At 35.3% G+C, this 20,986-nt stretch overlaps 1 protein-coding gene across 18 annotated transcripts in view; it reads left to right on the top strand.

Moving 5' to 3' along the window:
* Positions 1-20,986, top strand: part of SOX5 (SRY-box transcription factor 5) — a 1,099,609-nt gene that overhangs the window by 847,650 nt on the left and 230,973 nt on the right. For all 18 annotated transcript variants that reach the window (XM_043441163.1, XM_043441162.1, XM_043441157.1 and 15 more), the window contains one exon: positions 12,159-12,245. In XM_043441163.1, coding sequence (XP_043297098.1) covers positions 12,159-12,245 — 87 coding nt within the window. The remainder of the gene's footprint in view (positions 1-12,158; positions 12,246-20,986) is intronic.

The following is a 20,986-nucleotide window of genomic DNA, read 5'->3' as shown; positions in this document are numbered from 1 at the left end:
CGTCCCAGTGTTCCCTTTAGATAGAAGATCTGATGTCCAACAACAGAGACCCTGTGGGGCTTAAACATACTCTGCACCTTTTTGTGGGAACTGAGATAGCAGGCTCCTGGGGGGTTTCAGTTCCCTCAGGGAAAATTCTCAGAGGTATGAACACTTTCAAATTTCTGACATGTGGAACACAGACCTTTGTGGCTTTTGAGAGACCATTCCCAAGTTTATAAAAGCTTGCTCTCTGACTCCCAGGTCAGAAAATTGGATGGTCTGTCATTTTACTGGCTTCATCCATCCTTTTGTGATAAAATTTTGACCTATATCTTAGTTTTTAAACTACTGATGTTTCATTGTGCTTCACCAAAATCTCTAGGCTGTTTAAAATCTTTTCACTATCTTTTATTTTTCATTATTTTAGATCAGTAACTCAGTAGGAAAGCATGGGATACACGTCACAGTATGGTGGGCAGTCTTTGCCCACTTTTACACCCCCACCACCCAGTTTTTCTCCTCAAATACATTTCTAATGAAATAAATGAGTTCAAATTATATATAAATATTCTATACTAATTTGACTAATTTTGTGTATATGAAAGATAAAGATTCAGGTAATACGCATTTCTGTCTACCATTTATTACATATATGAGAGTTAAGTTCAGTGATGACTTCCGGATAAGTGAGCACAGGAGAAAGAGGATTATTTAATGGCACGCTCTCTCGTTTCTCCTCTGCTCTCTCCCTGCATGTGTCATTATTCTTTCAAACATTTATGTGAGAATGTTCTTCTCTCAGTTATTAGGTGTAAGACATGATCTATAGATGTTACTGATTGGTGTTTTTAAGACTGTAGAAAGAACAAGTAGGAAAAATACTGTGGTGCTATAGAAATCCATGTTAATTACATTCAAAGTATAGATTATATTTTCTACCATTGACACTGTTTCCAGGATTTGTGATTTGTTGTCCTGCCATTTTTTTAAATTAATAATGAATATTATCCCATTCATTCTTCTCTCATTTACCAAATTACTTGAACATCATTCCACCTTTAAACCTACCCCCCTCAGTTCTCAACCATTCCAGAGGGGTGTGCTTGTCATTTGATTGACACCTCAGGAATTCTTCTCTTTCTTTGCCACTTATGTTATGTGTGTAGTACATTATATGAAAGAATAGATATGTATTTCTAACATGTAGTAATGTGGTTCGTGGTCCCTTATTAAAGATTTTTAAACAAAAATTTTCTTCACAATGCTACACTAATAATTCTTCTTCATTTCCCCCCTTTTTAATAAATAAAATGTATATCAGTTCCTGGTAGTTCATTATTGCCTTTTACTGTAAATTTGTTTTTCCTTTGAGATGCTGTATTTCTTTGAGTTGTAACATAGAAAAGTATTGGAATATATTTGAGTGGTTTTAGTTAATAATGTTTAAATTATCATTCAAATGACATTTTGGTGTTAGTAAATGATTTTTATTTTTTACCTTTCAAAAAGGAGTTCTATAGATTCTACTTTTTATTCTTCACTTGAAAAAAAGTTTTCAAGTTTCTGAAGATTTAATGGAATATTTTTATACGTATTTTTATACCCTGAAGAGTGTTTACTCATCAGAAAATTACCTCAGGTCTTGGAAAAGTACGGACTCCTGGGACTCAGCTAAGACATTAAAGCCAGACCTGCCAGTGGCCTGGAGTTTTACATTTTAAAGAAGCTTCCGCATGACTAAGGATTCTAGGTGGATATGGTCTACATTTGTTTTCCTCTTGTTAGTGTCCAGCATACCTAGAAAAATACATGCTATTGCTAAGTCACTTCAGTCGTGTCCGACTCTGTGCGACCCCATCCCTGGGATTCTCCAGGCAAGAACACTGGAGTGGGTTGCCATTTCCTTCTCCATTTCCTCTCTTGGAGAAGGAAATGGGAGAAAAATACATAGTACATACTATTTGTTGAATAAACCCACTCTACTATTCTTATATTCTTACCTTTAATTTACTGTTGTATTCCTAGCATGATTTAGTTCATATCATATTCCTAATTACCGACAAGATGACAAATTGATCCCACTTATGGAAATTATTGCCTCATAGAATATTTTATAGCAGGTTCAGTTAATTGATAAACATAAGACGAGAACTCTATGGCAATGCTGCAATGGTAACATTTGGGAAAAAAGTCTACCAGCACATTTATTTACTTTTTATTAATATGATTCAAGTAAGGCATTGTTCTGTTTACATTGACTGCAGTAAATGAAACAAAAGGAGAGCAACTCAGTGAATCTAGCAGTTTGAGTCCAAGGTTTAGCATCTGATCACTGTTAGTCTATACATCTAAACAGTGTGTGGTATATTATAAGAGATTGTGAGTTTCTTGAAGTTTAGAGGCCATGTCTTAGTATCACAATGTAATAGTTGTGGCTTAATGATAATTGTTAGATAAAAGAATGAATAAATAGAATAGGAGGCCTCCTGCTCGTGTGTGTGTGTGTGTGTGTGTGTGTGTGTGCGCGCGCATCTTCATGTATGTGTAAATTGTGCAAATACAGAAAATGTAAAAGTATCCATATATTTTAAAAAATAGTCTAACTCAGTATATCATGCCACTAAAAGCAAAGATAATAGTTTTGTACATTTATTAATTCCAGAAATTAAAAGAATATACAAACAGACTATACTTGACTAACTTTATACCCACTGCTTTTAACATTGAGAATGGTTACATTTCTGGTAATGTAAGAAAAATGAAAGCCAAACTATGCCTTTTGCTATTTTTCCAGATTTTTTTTTGTTTGTTTTTTATTTTTGTCTTCTTTTACTTGCTCCTTCTTAAATGAAAATGCTTTTTGCCCATTGATTTTTTTTTCTGCTATTCTGCATTTTGTTGGTTCACAGCAAGTCATACCTAACACACAACTTTAAGTTTCACTGCTGATTAGATTGTATCTAAGCTTGTGGACATTAAATGTCATTTTGCAAATAAAACTATTGTATTTTATCATCTAAAATTACTCTAAAAATGACACGATCCAAAATCCATGAAAGGTTATGAGAGACCAAATATAACAAGTTGTTGAGCCAGATGGACGACTTTGGTTGCGAAGGCTATGTGCAAATTTAGATATATGATTTTAAGCAAATCAGAGGATATTTTTTCTTAATTTTAAAATCTGATGCTATGTATTAGAACATAAAAATATAATTTGAATTATAAGTAGCTTTTCAGCTCAACCGTTCAACTACCTGCATATCACAATCTCTGATTTATCATATGAATCATGTCAGTTTTTATTGTTCATATCTTTTCAGGCATCTGGCAAGCTGAGATTGCGATTTGTTTTCACATATGTTGTGATAGAGAAGATTCAGGATGTGTAGTGGTTTAGCATCAGGCTCTATGTGCTTTAATTCTCACTTCCAGTGGTAAAACATTCTGTCGTATTTTTAAAGTATTGGAATTCTTACTCTAATGTATGTTAAGTGAATTTCTATTTCTATGCTTTTTGGATCTTCTTTATCATCTCTACCACTCACCTTCCCATTTATAAACAACAATGACAAAATTCTTCAAATATGATCATTAATTTTTGTCTTCAACATGGTCTAGATATCTAATTGAACGGATGGTTATCTGAATACACTCTAAGAGTAGGGTAATTGCTTCATTTATAGTTCAAACACATATTTAGGTAATTCTTAAAATATATCAATAGGCATTTAGAATTTGCTTAGAACTATGCTGCTTTACTAAACTGTGATATGGTTAAGCAATCAAACTTTTCCTGTTTGTTTATAAATTTGTCTCCTGAAGTTAAGACTTTATTTAAGTATGCCACATTCTTATATACCTTTTACTATAATTGAGTTCTTACGGCTTGTCTTTCTTCTATTTTTCTTCTTCTATCTCATATATATTTACATATATATATATACACACACACAGTTGAAATGATACTATTTCAAATAAAATAGATGGAAAAAAACAGGTATATTACAGTTGGTCTCTGAGAAAGTTGGTGATTGCTGGATGAAATAGTCTTGAAAATCTTTTATGAGGAATATTGTAACTGTTATGAATTGACTATTAATTGATGCCATCATGACCACCTTCCTCCCAATTTTCTCTCAAGTTACCTTTGCTCTCCTGCCTTAGTAACTTAGTTCTATCTCTCCTGCCTTAGTAACCCTGGTACTTCCTCCTACCTTCCACTCTCACCCCCTCTAATTGGGCCTAATGGTTAGAACTTAATTCACATTTCACCACCCACACTATGCTGATATCATAAATTATTTGGGTACAGATGGACAATGTTCATTAGCTGTGCACTTTACCCAAAGAGCCTGGCACAGGAGTGCTGCACACTCCCATTTTTATTAAAGGTAAAAATGCTTTTCCTGTCTTGGGGGTTGGGGTGAGTTGGCCATGATGGAGAACAGGGCTACAGTGCTAATAAATAAAAATAATAACTATTACTGCTGGCTGAGTGACCCTGGGAGAAGAGAACTACAAAGCTATTTGTTGTTCCCTTTCACTTGTCAACAGCACTGGCTTAAAAGCTTGAGCCATTGTTGAGGACCTAATGGAACCTTTGGAAAGTTAGAAAGACAGTAGTCAAAAAATATTTTTATATTTCTGTGCTTTTTGGGGACAATTCATACATTAACCTAATGGAAGTGATAACTATTTTTGTCCTTCTTACTACTTTGTCCCTCTTAGTAGTATATCTCTTTCTTTGTCGTCTTTTTTGACATGAACCAACTGAGAAATTCATTGGAATGACAGATAAATCAGTGAAACTAATAGTAATGATCAAATTCATAAAATACATAGAACTATTGAAAAAATAAATAAAACTATAACTGTTTGATGTAGCTTTTGATCTCTGGGTAGTTTTAATGATGGGTAAATTGATGCATATGTATATATATTTCATTTGGTTACTGCTGTATTTCTCTTGAGATGTTGTATGCTAAGTTGTAGTTGTAATGTTAGTTAACCTTTTTAAATGTTACTGTGAACCCAGCATTGACTTCCATGCTTTACATAAGTTATTTAATTCTTTTGACAATAGTGTAAGTATAGTTATTGTCCCCTTTAATAGGTAAGTAAATTGAAGCACAAGATGGTTAAATTACTTGCCAAAGATCCCAAAATTAGTCATAGTAAGTGATGGAGTCATGTCGTATGACTTTTTTTCCCCCCTTTTTTTACATTTTGTAGCAAAACATAAGAGAGATTTTGTACATGAGGAAAAACTCTTTGCAGTTCCTTTTTGAAATGCTGCCCACAAAGTTCTTATGTTATTTTTTGCTGGGGTCTAATATTTAAAACAAGAAGAAAAAAGAATATTTTAGTCTACGCAAAGAAATGCACTTACTTTCCAAGTGACAGAGTGGATAAAACTAGGAGAGTTTCATAAGACTGTCTCTTAAAGGATATTTTGTGTAGGAAATACAGAGTCATCTTTTGAAGAGGAAAACCAAGTTTATTGATATATAGCAGTTATATCATATTGATTATGGTGTATTTAATCATGTGATGAAAAATATTTTTCTAAAATGTGATATAAAGTTAGGCATAATTGAACAAGTGCTTTAATAGTTTTAGCTGGTACATTGAGGAAAGTTAAGCCTGTGGGTAATGATTTAGATGTTTCAATATTGAGAAAAACTGATTGTACATTAAAATTTCAAAACTTGAGTCAGCAGGCCAAAGATTTTTTTTTTTCTCCTAACCAAGCTCTTATTAAATTTCAAGTGGAAACAAAGAAATATTTTGGCACTACTACGAGTAAAGTATTTCTAGAGCTTAATTCACTTCAGGACGATTGCATATAAAAGGAGGCTTATTGAAATCCTAGTGCTTTGGAATTTCAGATGTGTTTCTATTGTGTGTTGTGGTGTGTTTTTTTTTTTTTTAATTTCCTAGAAGAAGTTGACATTTCCAGTAGTAGATTAGCTGTAGCACTTGGCTAATGGGACTGTTACAAGGCCTTCTGGTCTTCAGTGCACAGATACTTTCCAGATAATGTAGACGTTTTTATATTACTTCCATTACATTGTTTAATATTTGGCCCCAGATGTTATCTAGACATGCAGCTATTATCAGCATGAATTGAACTCGTCCTGGTATGTGATATCCAGATTCAGCACAATCTTCCCCTCAAAAATAATCTCATCAGTAATTGAATAGCTAAATAGCAAGACACTAAATTGTAAATAGCTTTTTAAAGAAAAATATAGTTAGCCAAATGTAGTAATTGACATTTTCTTTAGTTTAATGCAGGCCATCAAGTGAAAACTTCTGAGGGGAGAGTACTGAATTAACAGTACCTAATAACTTCCCTGGTTGCTCAGATGGTAGAATGTCTGCCTACAATGTGAGAGAGACCTGATATGACTGAGCGACTTCACTCTTTACTTTTTTTAATACTGACAGAGGTTCACCACCCAGGCCACCTATCGTCTAATTATAGTCTAAGACTAGATGAGGTGAATAAAACCGGACTGATATTTCATTGTGAAAAGTTTCCCTCTTTATTAGAAAACATGTTGTGATGTGTGGTATATGGAAAAGAACACCAAACTAAGAGTTGGACTTCAAATTCGGCCTTATTAATTAGATTTATGATCTTAGGCAAGATTTAACCTTTATTTATATTTTCAGTCTGTAAAATGAAGTGTTTGGCCTAGACTAGTTATTACCCAACTTGAGCAAAACAGTCATCTCCCAATACTAGTTTCCTTGGTCAAATATTTAAATAATACTACATAATCCATGGGCTTCCCTAGTGGCTCCTGCCAATGCAGGAGACATGGGTTCAATCCCTGGGTCAGGAAGATCCCCTGGAAAAGGAAATGGCAGCCCACTCCAGTCTTCTTACCTGGGAAATCCCATGGACAGAGGAGCCTGGCAGGCTATAGTCCATGGGGTCACAAAGAGTTGGATATGACGTAGCAACTAAACACAACAGCAGATGTAACCCATAACTCACTTAAAGATCCACAGTCTGTTAGTACATAAAAAGATCTACATATTATAGAAAAGAAATGTAAATTTGCTTAATATTAATTAGATTTACATGACAGTGGGATGCTTATTTGTTTTAGTTTCACTTGTAGCCAAGCAATTTATGTTCCATTTATGTCCAATGTATATTTAGTAAATTACTTTTGTGGAATGTTTGTCTAAATGTTATCTAAAGATCCTTCCAGGTTTAAAATGCTGAATCCATGACATGAAAATCTACATATGCTTTTACTTCTTGACTTTGAAGGAGATATTAGTATATTTTTGACTTTCAGCCCTACTGTTGTTCCTTCCAAAAGATAGCTTTCATCCCTAAATGTTCCTATCACATGTCAGAAATAACACAGCTTAGTTTAAGCCACAAAATGAAAGTATAAACAGTGGTAGATTTGGTATGACCTAACTCCTGGGACTTTTTGAAAAATCACATATTATCCATACATATTTTTTGCTTGTTTGATTTTTCAATGAGCTCTGCCACTGCAGCTCAAGGGAGATTAAGGGAAAAAACCTACATAAACACAAAGCAAAAACCTGAGCTTGTGTGTAAAGCTACTGCACTGGAGCGAATGTGGTTTAATTCTTGGCACTGGGAGCTTGTTGGAGAATTACAATATGTTGGCATGAGTCTCTGGGTCTCATTGTTCCAGATGAGGGAGTCAGTCTTAAGAGTGTTTGGCACTGAAGGGAAAAAGGAGTGAGAGTTATAGGGAATGAACAGGCCTAAAGAGGCAGGATGCTGTTGTAACAATGGCTGGCACGGTTAGGGGGGCCATTCACTGGTGGGGATTGCTATAGGCACTGATGTGAAGAAGCATATGTGAGCAAAAGAAGCGAGGGTGAGACGGGAAAGGCAAGCAACTTACCAAATCATAACATTCTGTCCTGATGGTAGAAAGAGACAAAAGTAACCCAGTTATAGTCATCTTACTAATAATAGGTTGACTGATAAGGAGAGCTTTCAGTTCTAATTTATCTTTTAGCTTCTTTCTTAATATTTATTTTATTTTTCTTTAAAATATATATACATTTTTATGCTTCACCTAAAAAGGGGAGATTCTTGAATTAAGAGGCCATGGTTTTGTATTCCATCTGTTCTCCTTTCTGGCTAGGTGATGCAGGGTCTTGGTTTTCTTTCTGAGCCTTGGTTTTCTCATCTGCAAAATGGATATGATAATAATATACACCATTGATAAATTATTGTATCTGACAGCATTCTATAAGGCGAAATGCCATGCAGATAATAATAACTAATATTATCCATCATGCTTATTGTAATAAAGAGAACCCTAGCTTTAATTTTGATGGTAATCATGATACTCCGATGCCTGGGAGAAGTACATCTCAGGAGACTCTTTAAAGCATTTAATTTAAAATAAAACTATGATACATCTTAATATGAAAGTAATGGCTAGTACAGAATTTAAACATTTGGAAATAGCTATATGTCCAGAAACATGCCATCCTCAATTGTATAAAATACAATCCTAAGTATATATATTTTTAAAATATCGCATTTTAGAAAACGTTTAGAAAATTGAATATTTAATAAATAACTACTCTCTCTTTGACTCCATAAGCACTGAAGCAGCCGTTACATAGTTGTGTCAGATTTCACTTTAATCATATTCACATATTAATGAACAGGTGTATTATAAATATTGAGATTTTGCCATTTGGTCTTTCGCAGTTCTAATCATTTGTATTCTATGGGATCTTAACTGTTTTCAGAGAAATTCAGTCACTGGTGTATGTCCATTTATTGTGATCATTATTGTGAGATCATTTCTTAACATTTCTTCATGAACTACCAGTGGAAATAAATTGGAACAGTAGCAGTTATAGAATACCGAACATGGATTTGCTTAAAGCTTTTTTGATTAATTCAAATAGAGGGGTGAAATGGGTGAAAAGATATGCTTTAGTTCCTCCCGGAGCTAGACAGTGTCAGAGTCCTGGTGAGAACCCAGATTGCTTCACATATAGCCCAGTAGTCCTTCCACTATGTGAATACATTTTCATTTCAACGCATATATCTGCTATATGGTCATAAGTGAAAGTGAAAGTTAAATCATCATAGGTTCTCTTTAAATCATCCAGGATTCCAAAGTTCAAAGTCATATAATGGCACTACATCCTGAACATAATGAAAGCTCTAAGGAATCTTGGCTTTTAATCTCTTCATGCTACCCATAGGAACGTATTACCCTGGGATATTCAGTTTATCCTTTCAAATGTTTACTTCATCCATTCACTGGAGTTAATAACAAGAGTTTGTCTATCCATGACTATTTTGCAGGTAAAATGCAGAGATGTGTATGTATTGGAAAGAGCAAAGGCTTTGGGGTCCAATAAGTTGAAATTAGCTCCATATTGATCAAGTCGTGATCTTTCTCAAAGCTTTTGTTTCTCAATGGTGAAACAGATGTACTAATATATAATTCAGGAGATTATTATGAGAAGCTTGAGATACCGCATGTAAAGGACAGGATGCACTATTTAGCACTTAACCTCAAAATAGTAGCTATCATTATCATTTCGTTGACAACAAGAGACTTAGGAATCTGCAGAGAAAACAAAACAAAACCTTAGGCCAAGACTCAGCTCTGCCCACTGCATATTGTGAAACCTCAGACAAGTTCTTTGGTTTTTTTTTTTAAAAAAACAAAAAAAACCTGGAAGATAGATATAATAACATAATCTGAATCTTCAGGTGTTTGCTTTGATTAAATGAGAGAATGCTGGTAAAAGCATCTAGCATAGTTCCTGCACACAGGATGTTCAATACATGTTTATTAAATCTGCGTTTTAAAAAATATACCTCATCCAAATTCCAAGTATTATTGTCTTTATTCATCCAAAGGCACAACAACCCTGAGTTAGATATATTTCTGATTTTACATCTTTCGAATTACTTGGTCTTAAAGAAGTTATTCATTTTTCTGTAGTGTATGTTAAAAGTCAAGTACTTGAAAAAAAAAAGTGGCTTTGTATGCGAGCCTTCTATCTTCATGCAAGTTAATAAAGAGGCCAGGAATGTTCTGCAGGTTTCAGAAATCTGGCGGCTGTTTCTTTAACTCTGCAACTTAGACAGAAGACTTCTGTTTCTTTATGAGCACACTACAGTGAATATTTTGTCTAGCTGCAGGGGAAAAGCTTTGTCATGGACTTTGCAGACAATAGCCTTAAAAGTAAAATGGTCTGCTTTTGGTGCTGGAGGTTCAGGGGCCTATTGTTAGTACACAATGAATTTCTATTGCTGCATTCCTGCTTTGCAAAGGTTTGTTAGCTTTTAGTGACTGACAGTACTCTATTGCAAATACCATATTGGCTCTGCCCTGTTTACATGCTACTCAAGAATTTTTGTAGGGTTCTGGAAAAAAGAAAACAGTGGTGTTTGTTTGACCTACTCTGATAAGGTTTAAAAAATGATTTCACTCACAAAGTGTTTACTGGGAATGTAGAAACATTGAAAATCCCTGCAGAAGTGTTTTAAAGTTACTTTTAAAGCCTTAGTGAACAGAAATATTGATTACAGTAAGAAGAGATTTAATGCATTTTATTACTCAGAATTGCCATTATCATCTTCAAAACAACATGGTAAACAAATAGCGATATTTTAAGAGAAAGTAAAATCCTTAGCATCCTTTTCCCTTAAATGCGACAAATGAAGAGGTATATTTTGTTACAAAGGAAAAAATACATTTCATACATTCCATGTAAATGTGCATACAGTAGTTGTGTGTGTGTGCACACACTGTATATACAAGCTATTTGAAGAAGTAGTTATTCAGATTTTTCAGCATTTTATTTTCCCCAAGTTTTGGCGTGTGAAAAAGGATTCATGTTGTCACAGTTTTTCCAAGGAAAATTATACCTCACTTCATTGAAAACTCTACACAGGCTTCTTGACTCTGATAGCTGTTGTCTTTAAGATGAGGGCCTGAGAAGAGTAGAAAACATTAACCAAGGAGACGCTTTAAAAATGCATTTTATTGTGGGGAAAATTAACCCATTTCTAATAATCTTATGGTCTCTAGGCCAGACGGTCCCTTTGATAAGTTAACATGTACTCCCTTTATGCTCTTAGTAGGGGGTAAACAAATGTCTGAACAAACACAAATACACATAAACACCAATGTGGAGAATGGCAGTGTGTGTCTTCGATCTAGATAATAAGTGTGGGTATTGTTATTTAGATGGAGCATACTGGGACACTTATCTTTTAGTACACACCATTTTCTAACTGAATGCAGTGCTAATCGCGGGATTGAAAGCCATTGTAATTGTGTACCCATCTAAATGCTGACAAGAATATACAATTACATTATTTGGAACTGAGTTTAATGTTTGGGTGTTTTATTAGCATTTATGTTTACTTATACATTAAAATTCAACACAAAAGGAGATCAAAACCATGTGACATAAAGAAACAGGGATCAAACTACCGCATAACTCTGCTCTCTAAAACCTCTGTGTCCTGTCTTAACACAGGGCATTTTAAAAGAGTATGCTACAAATCTGAAATAAGCAAGTAAGTTTCCATTACGGGCATTACTCCCATCTCTAGATTTTGCAGTATTTGTAAAGCTTCTTTTATACCAACTTATTTTTATATGTTCGCGATACTGGCAAATCTTTCCACAGTGTGCTTACCACCACACGATGTTAAACACATATTATAAAGTGGTTGTAATTGTAAACACACAGAGGGATATAATTACATGTAGCAGATTTAAGAGCTAATTCTTTGCCTTTTTTTTTTACTCTGCATTTTATCAACATAATTATTTTTTGACTGCAGACTAACACCCTGAAATTGACAAGCATCCATTATAGCAGGGATTTGTTCACCAAATTGAAAAACAATGAATTGCAGGTTTATATGTACCCATTGTCATAAAGAATTAGTTAGGCTTTGTTCCGCAAGAGGAAAAAGCTAATGATTTTGAAACAGCAGGTGACAAAACACATTCTTTTTTTCCTCCCCTGTTATCAGTGTGTTGATGAAGTCATTATGAACTGGGGGCGGGGTTGGGGTGGCCATATTTTTAGCAGATAGACTTTTAATGAACTACGTTAGAAAGATAGTCCTGTTGATTTGCCTACCTTTCTTTTTTTCCTTTACTCAGAAACCCCCAGTATTGAAAAGCTACTCTCAAAAGACTGGAAAGACAAGCTTCTTGCAATGGGATCAGGGAACTTTGGTGAAATAAAAGGTAATGTATTTGCAATTATTTTGATCCAGAATGTACCAAAATGAGTCTGATATTTAGAAATATGAATGGGGGTAAACTACTTTTGCCCCCATGCATTCTATTTTTGCTGTTTATTCTTTCTCATTTGAAAGAGGATATACCAGAGTTACTATTTTTCCTCTGTGCCTTATAATACTATGTTGTCTTAACAGAATGACCTATATTTTTAACAGTCTTTGGTTTTTATCATTTTTAAAAATTTTAAGTGATTTACTTTATAAGTACAAACGTATCTACAGCAGGGTTAAAACTGTATATTACAAGGTAGTAATTTTACACAGTCTACATATTAAAATTATGAGTGTACATAATCTACATTTAAAACCAGGAATGATATGGGAAGAAGATTTAATTCTTCATATGAAAATAAAGTCAAATGGTCATTTCAATTAATTTCAAAGTGTGTTTTCTCAGAGCATAGTAGGCAACCCGTGGTTTTCTAGTGTTGCCAATAGGACACTTTTGATTCTAAGTTCTAAGGGATTAATTTTAAGAAAAAATATACTTACCAATATTAATAGATTTTGTTACATATTACTTTGTATATTTTTGATAGGAACTGAATATATATTTAAAATATCACCAGATTTGTATTAATATACATGTAGAAATATGTGTATAAATAACTTTTTTGCATATGTCTGTTCATGTACGTGTTCTCCCAGTGAGAGGCAATCATCTCTCAACATTCTGCTACATCAGAGCATCCTAGAGAAAGGCAAACCATAGATCAATCTGCTCAAAAGTTTGACTTAGGTGATATCAGCCATCTTGGATTGGAAAACTTCCAGAAAGTGTTTGAGTATTTCACTTTTCATCCAGCTATTTGGAGTTTGGCTATGATTAGTTGTGAATGGGTGGTAAGAGAATAAATTCCTGCTAATCCACAAATTAAGTAACCATAACCTATAATGAAATGAAATTCCAGCAAGTAATAATTAATATCCCGTCCGGAGCTTGAAGACAGAGGTTAAAGAGAACAGTGAAGTTTCTTCTTTTTCTGAAGCAGCAGGTCCTTTATTTTGTGGGATTTTAACCCATTTGCACCTGCAATATAGGACATATTCTCCAAGGTTCTTTATTCTGCTATGACCTGGGTAATAACTAAGAGCTGAGCCAAGAAGACTGCCTGTTCCCAGCCTTGTGATCTCATTCCATCGGAGGACAAGCATGTTTCCCTACCTCGTTTTCCTCACAAGTCTAACTTGAAAGCAGCCAGCAGCAGTGATGATAAGCTTAGAGGAAAGAAGCTCAGCTGTCCTTTCAGGCTTGCCTGTGGGGTTAGTTCAGGAAGCTGCAGTACAGTCACAAAAGAAGTTTCTGTCTTTAATTCTGAGTTTTTTAAGCTGCACATTCAGAGCACAAGTTTGGTTATTGTCCTCTGTTTCTGTTCAAAAAGCTGTTTTCTGATGCATTTTAAAAGCACCTGTAGATCTTTCTTCTGCTGGGGGGCATGGTTGTTAGCTGCTTGGATCAGGTTTGGCAGAAAACTGGGGGGGAAAGCACTATGTTACTTTTCCTACTGACTGCCCATGACAGTTGCAATTACTGTCTATTGTTCATAGCTGGCTCAGAAGTGGAGAGGGTACAATAGTATGTTGCCCTCTGGGGGTAAGGGAGTTTGACTTAATGGTTCTTGGGGGGTCAGACACTATGATTACGTGCTGCCCAGGAATGTGGTTTCATGCCACCTGAGAAGAAGTTAGTCGAGAACAATGGCCTAGCTGTTTGGCAGCTATTTTTTATGAGGCAAATAAAGGTGTAAGTCTCATGTATGTGCAGACTGTTTTCTGTCAGGGTAGGGAAGGATAAGCATGACCTTTTTAAAATCTGAAAATATGAACTTACTCAATTATTAGATCATTTATTAGTGATAATTTAGAGTAATGTAGTTGAATAGAGCCTTTGCTTTTATTACAAAGTTTACAGCCTTTACAGTATTTACTGAGTCTTCTCGTGGATTGAAACTTCTCTCCTCCACTTACACTGGTCAGTTTTCGCTTAACTTTTAAAAATCAATTCCAGGAAGCATGTGAGTGAGTGACTGAATGTGCCTGTACATGTGTGTGTGTGTCCATGCTGGAGATGTAAGACCATAGCCAAGTGAGGGCAGAGCACAGTTCCTAAGTGCTGCCTTCAGGTTGCTCTGAGTGAATTGCTTCCAGGGCGTTTGGACAAAAACGAAACTTACAGCTTGTATGCATGTGAGTTAGTCTGTAAATCGTGTCCGACTCTTGCGATCCCGTGGACTGTGCCTTCCAGGCTCCTCTGTCCATGGGATTCTCCAGGCAAGAATATTGGAGTGGGTTGCCATTTCCTTCTCCAAACTTACAGCTTGGTGACGTTCACAGAAGCCTTTCTTACTATTACTTATTTAAAAAAGAAAAAATCGTAAACTTTTAAAGTAGAAGAAATAAATAGTATCTGGTTTGGATAGCTTAGCTATCAATAAAGTTACCATACCCACTTAAATTCAATCTCATTTCTCAAGAAACAATGTGAGTTAGGAAAGGTCACCCACTTATAAAAGCATAAAATTATTTTTCATGTTAGATTGCCTTGCCTGTTAGAATTTAGACCATTTTATGGTCTGGTACTTTGGAAATGTGAAGTAATTAGGCACATTAGAAAACTATCCTCTGAGAAACATACAAAAAGGACAATGGATTCCATTTTCCAGGACAAAAGTGTTTGACTAAAAAGCTCTACTGATAGCAAACAATCAATATATGTTATAAACGTATTACCTACCTAAAGAAATTATTTTTTCCTCTCTAATCAGTCATATAGTGTAACGAGCCAGTTTACAGAGGTTTTGGCCTTATCTATAGCAGAAGCACTGAAGTAATGGTTGTGTGAAAGGTGAAGAAATATATTTTATAGCCTCATAGTTACTGAGAAGGGGAGAAAACAGTGCCTGCACTCCAGTTGGCAGCCAGTAGCGTCACACATTGTTTCAGCTAGCATGAAATTCCATTACACTGAAGGTCATTGCTTTGGCACTTCACCTGAGGACAGTATCTGGGGATCCATGGCAGCTTTGGCTAATCTAAACAGATCATTTGTTTTGCAACAAAGTTATTGCAAAATGTGTGTTTTACTGAGTTCAGTTTATTTGTAGAATTATAACAAAAATATCTGCATGCAAAAATTCTCTTAAATATTTCTGTTTTGGTCAGGTTCTAAAAGCAGGGCACTGTTTGAGAGGTGTTTTGGCTAGGCCACTCAGAAAAGCCTAGATCAGTCTCTTTGCTGGCCTTGTTTGAAGAATTCTTTACTCTTGTTTTCTTTCCCATTGATACCCCTGTAGACCCTTCTCACCCTGCTCAGGATGCATTAATTTAGGTCAACAAAGTATCGGATCTGATACTCAGGAAAATGCCAGCTGCAGTTGGTATAATGAAAAAAATGGCTTTTTTGGAAAGCTATACTTTTTTTTTTTTTTCTTTCTAGAAGATGGGACCTAAAGGCAAACACACCAAACAGCTCTAGAATGCCAATAATGAGTTCAAGGAAATAAGCTATTTAGCAATACTATGGTCTATCAGAACTCATGAATTAAAGACATGTATGTAGTTTCAACATGTCAATTAAAGTAGACTCTCTCTTAGGTGACTTGAAATTTTGAGAATTAAGAGATACGTAGATTTAGTATATGACTTGAAAGAGATAATTCTCTTTAAATAGCATTAGAGAATTTGAAAATAAGCAGGCTTGGAACCAGAATCAGGTCCTAAGTAATGCATCTAGTAAAAGGTATCCTTGGGTTTTTGTAAATTTAAAACAAGGAAACTAAAATCTCAGCATTTAGATACGTTAGGATCTGCACAACTTTGGAAGTTGTTTTAAACCCACTCTTAAAAATCCAGTAACTATTTAAGAAACACACGTTTTGCTAATTACCTTGTGACTATTTCATTTGTGCATAAAATATATACATATATATATTTATATATGTCTTCACATTTTTTCAGAGGGGTTGGAAATGCTGATTATTTTCTGAGGGAACTGTTGGATCTAGAATTTGTTTAACATAAGAGACAGCCATAAGGAAGGTACATAACATATAGTCATTTACTTCTAAATAAAGTAAATGTTTAATGTTTTTAATCTACTAAGCTTGTTTTATAGTTCCTTGTAGTTGCTTATGAGTAATGTTTTCAGTTTTTATAAAAACTATTTCATAAGAACTGAAGAAAGACTACTGGTGTACAGAATATAAATTTTTAAAATAAGTCTGGCAGTGTATATGAAAGCAGAAAGTGACTTTATGTTTTCTGCAAATCAATTACTTGCTCTGTCTTAGAAAGCCAGAGTCCTTATGCCAGTGTGTAAGCACAGCAAGTGATAGAAAGAGAACAGTCAGCCACTGGCTCTCCTTGATCTGTAAATTGATAATCCAGGTCACCAGTTAAGAAGTTTTATACACCTTTTACAGAAGGCACTTAATAAAGCATGTTTTAAGCAGATACTGTTACATAGTTAATCTGGGTTTTATTATTGAAAGTAAAAATATGCTCTCCTCCACATTTTCTCATTTAAAAATGCATTCATTCATTTAACAAGTATTCATTTGTACAAAGGGTGTGAAGATTCTAAAATTAAAATAATTATAAAAACATTATTTATGTATTTTTCTTGTAGATGGGGACTCCAAAGCTTATGCCATCCAGATCACTGTATAATAGAATTAACCTAAAGCCTTTTCCTTTTTGAAGTGAACAATTCTCTATCTAGAGAAGCATGGTGCAGTCAAAAAGATGCAGTGTCTTGTTGCCCAGATTATTTCAAGGACTTGTGGAAATCAAGCTGCTCTTTTAGTTGTTTCCTCATCCACTCATTTAAAAGCAGTTGCATTGACTACATGCCCATTTGTGTGCAGGCACTTTGTTAACATCTTCCTTGGAGAATTATTGTAACAAAGTCATTTTATTCCCATTTTATGTAAGAAGAAATTGAATCTCAAAGAAAGAGATTAATTATCCAAAACCATATATTTAGTTATGAGAGGGTCAAGAGCTGACTTTAATTCTGTCTTCAAAGTCTGTGCTGTTTACACAATGCTTGGTAGTCAGTCTCCAGTAAAGTTGGAATGGGTGATCTCTAAAATCCTCTGGAACTTGAAAATATATTCAGACCCACGACAGCTAGATGAAGAGTCTCTCTAAGATGCACCCATCGTTAGCCTGCTCACATGGTGAACTGTCCTTGTACATTACCTCCCTTACTAGTAGACCACAGTTTGGAACCCAGTATGTATTTCATGAATGAATGACCAAACAATGCCATGTTTTGAGATAGTTATTATTGACTGTATTCCAGTCTCTACATGAAGCAAATGTAATGCCATATTTTTTAAACTGTTGTTTTACATTTTAAGTACAATATCCAAGTAAGTGGCTGGAATAAATTTGGGAGAAGTTTATAAGATTACAATCTCCATTAAAAAGTAGACTTGTGTCATAAGAGATTATATAGAACCGTACTTTTTTTTATAAGAAGTAACAGTGGTACTTGTTTTCACTGCACAATGATAGTACATACATCTTCTTCAAAACATCCCAGGAACAAAATATCTAGTCATGGGGGGTAACAGTGGTTAAGATCATAGCTACTTTTCAAGTCCTTCATTTCACTCTAATTGTAGTCACTCCTAAAATTGATAGCTTTCTATAGTACATATATTTTAAAATCCATGCCAAAGTCCACCATTTAAGATATTGAAACAAAGGGAATTCTCTGGTGGTTAGGACTTTGTACTTTCACTGCTGAGGACTGGGGTTCAAATCCTGATGTTAGTTAAAACTGCAAGCTGCCCAGTGCAGCCAAAAAATAAAGGTATTGAAGCAAAAAGGAACTATTTTTTCAAAATAAGTTGTAGAAACCCAAAAGTGAGTATATTTATCATATTAGCAATGTACAGTAGGATATCAATGTATATTGTCATGTAATAAATGATAATGCCCCTTATGTAATTTTAATTGATTCCAATTTCTAAGAGTATCTACACTGCAGTAAAGGGTATGTAGTTAAATTTTATCAAAGTTTGATTGCCTTCATTGTAAGTGAAAAAGACCAATTCACAGATGTTTGTAGGTTGGATGACTTAAATATTCCTTTGATGAATCAGAATAATGCTATTCATACCTTGTGATGTTGGGGTCTGACTTTTTGCTCTTGTTGGATAAGACTACCACTGAAAAAAGCTTTAGTAATAAATTTAGAATAACTTAAGTTAGTTTCTATTCATTATATTCTTAGTTCATTCAACAAATACTGCTATCTGTCTTGCCATGTGCTATGTTCTGGAGATGTAATGATAGCAAATGGGGTAGACAGATTTCTGCCCTTCTGGAGCTTACAGTCTAGTAGAGACTCTTTCACTAGGCAGAATTTTTAAAGGCAACACAATGAATGACTTTTAGATCCTTCGAGTGGAATACCAATTGAAATCAGCAACATTTCCATAAAAAAATTAAATTGAGTAGAGTCCTATCCAAATTATAACTGTGATAATCTAAGGAACACGAGCAATAAAAGAACAAAACATCCTGGCAAAGATTGACTATTGCTTTAAAACAAAGAACTAAATGTGTGGTAATGTTTCCAAGGGAAGAAACATGATCTCTAATTTACTTTTAGTGTTGAAATTCTAGGACTTTTCCTTTCCTGACTGACTCTTCCTTCCTTTTATTTTTCCTTTAGTTGGATCAAAACTTCCAAAAATTTACTGTGATTTTGATTTTTCAACTTCAAGCCAAATATCTATTCTGTTTTGGTAGAACAATATTCAGGAAATATCAGCTTCCAAAGATTTTTTTTTTCTCATTATATCAAATGTATTTGAAGCCATCCTTAATTTAAATCATCCTGATAAGGGTTTTTATCTATTTGCATAGAATTGTACATTATCAGTCAATTAAGGACTGATAATTATTTATTTAATTTATTTATTTTATTTGTTTAAATAATTATTTATTTAATTCATTTAATAAAAAGTTATGGGGTGTCTGGCTTCCCTGTTGGCTCATATAATAAAGAATCTGCCTGCAATGCAGGAGACCCAGGTTCTATCCCTCGTTTAGGAAGATCCCCTGAAGAAAAGAATGGCAACCCACTCTGGTATTCTTGCCTGGAGAATTCCATGGACAGAGGGGTCTGGCGGACTACAGTCCATGGGGTCACAGAGAGTCGGACATGACCAAGCGACTGACACACACACACACACACACACACACACACACACTGTCTACCATGTATGAGGCATTACTGGGGGATATAGTGTTGAACAAAACAAGCTAGTATTCTGCTTTCATGGAGCTTATTCTCTACTGGGAGATTCAATAAATAAATATCAGTAACAACACGGCATATGGTGCTGACTGCCAAGTACAGAATAAAGATGGAGTCCCATGATAGAAGAGGAGGGGGCGGCTCTTTTAATTTCAGTGTTCAGGAAAAGCGCTCTGGGAGAGGAGTTGGCATGTAAGTTACCATTTGGATGGATTAGAGTCAATTGGTTGATTGGTTGGTTGATTATCTCCTCCCTTTAAATGTAGTCTCTGTGAAGCAGACATTTGTCTGGCTTATACAATATAGCGCCCCAACTCCTAGAATAGTGTGAAGCATGCAGGAGGAATTCTGTGGATATATGTTGAGTGAATGAAAGAAAAATCCCAAAAAGCTAGTAGTTCTTTACCAGGGAAATTTGGTAATGTCTGGAGACATTTTGAGGTGTTACAGCTAGGCAGGGTGTGCTACCAGCATCTATACTGCGTGACTCCCCAGAAAGTGAAGCATACGAACTAAAATGTCTATGGCACTGAGATTGAGAAACGCTAGGGGAAAAGTTTACCAGAGGGAAATAATTGAAATCAGTTCAGTACAGTTGCTCAGTCGTGTCCGACTCTTTGTGACCCCATGAATCGCAGCACACCAGGCCTCCCTGATCATCACCAACTCCCGGAGTTTACTCAAAACCATGTCTATCGAGTCGGTAATACAGAGGCCTTAAAATGCGAACAAGTTGCATATTGGTATTAGGGAAACTGAAAGAAGGCAATAGGACTAAAGTATTTTGGCAAGAGAAAATGGGAGGAGATAATGCCGAAGAAGGCAAGGGCCTGATCATTCAGGGCTCTGCAAGGGCAGGGAGTTTGGAGTTTATTCTGTGTCCAATATAAAGCTTTGAAATGGTTTTCTTCTGTTGTGTGATATGAGCTGATGAGTGTGCATGCTGTCGCTTCAGTCGTGTCCGACTCTTTGCAGTCCCATGGACTGTAGCCCGCCAGGCTCCTCTGTCCATGGGATTCTCCAGGCAAGAATACTGGAGTGGGTTGCCATTCCCTTCTCTAGGGGATATTCCTGACCCAGGGATCAAACCCGAGTCTCCTGCCTTGCAGGCAGATTCTTTACTGCTAAGCCACCCGGGATGCCTGACATGATCTGGCATGTCTTTCTAAATGAGCGCTCTGAACTTGTGCTTGGAGAATGGGTTTTAGTAGGAGAAGTAGAAGATAGAATGTTTTAGAAACTGTTGGGGGAGTCCTGGCAAGAGAGAGATGGTAGTAGCCTGAAATGAGGGGCATTAGTAGAAATGAAAATCCATGGACTGATTTACAATATGGTCTAAGGATGAGAGGATTCCCAGTGGATCAGATATGGAAGATGAAAGAATATAAGCAATGTTTGCGTGGTGATAT

The sequence above is a fragment of the Cervus canadensis genome, chromosome 21 (genome assembly GCF_019320065.1).
Source record: "Cervus canadensis isolate Bull #8, Minnesota chromosome 21, ASM1932006v1, whole genome shotgun sequence".
Classification (NCBI taxonomy): Eukaryota; Metazoa; Chordata; class Mammalia; order Artiodactyla; family Cervidae; genus Cervus; species Cervus canadensis.
The sequence above is the reverse complement of the archived record's forward strand: the minus strand, read 5'-3'. Positions and strand labels throughout refer to the sequence as shown.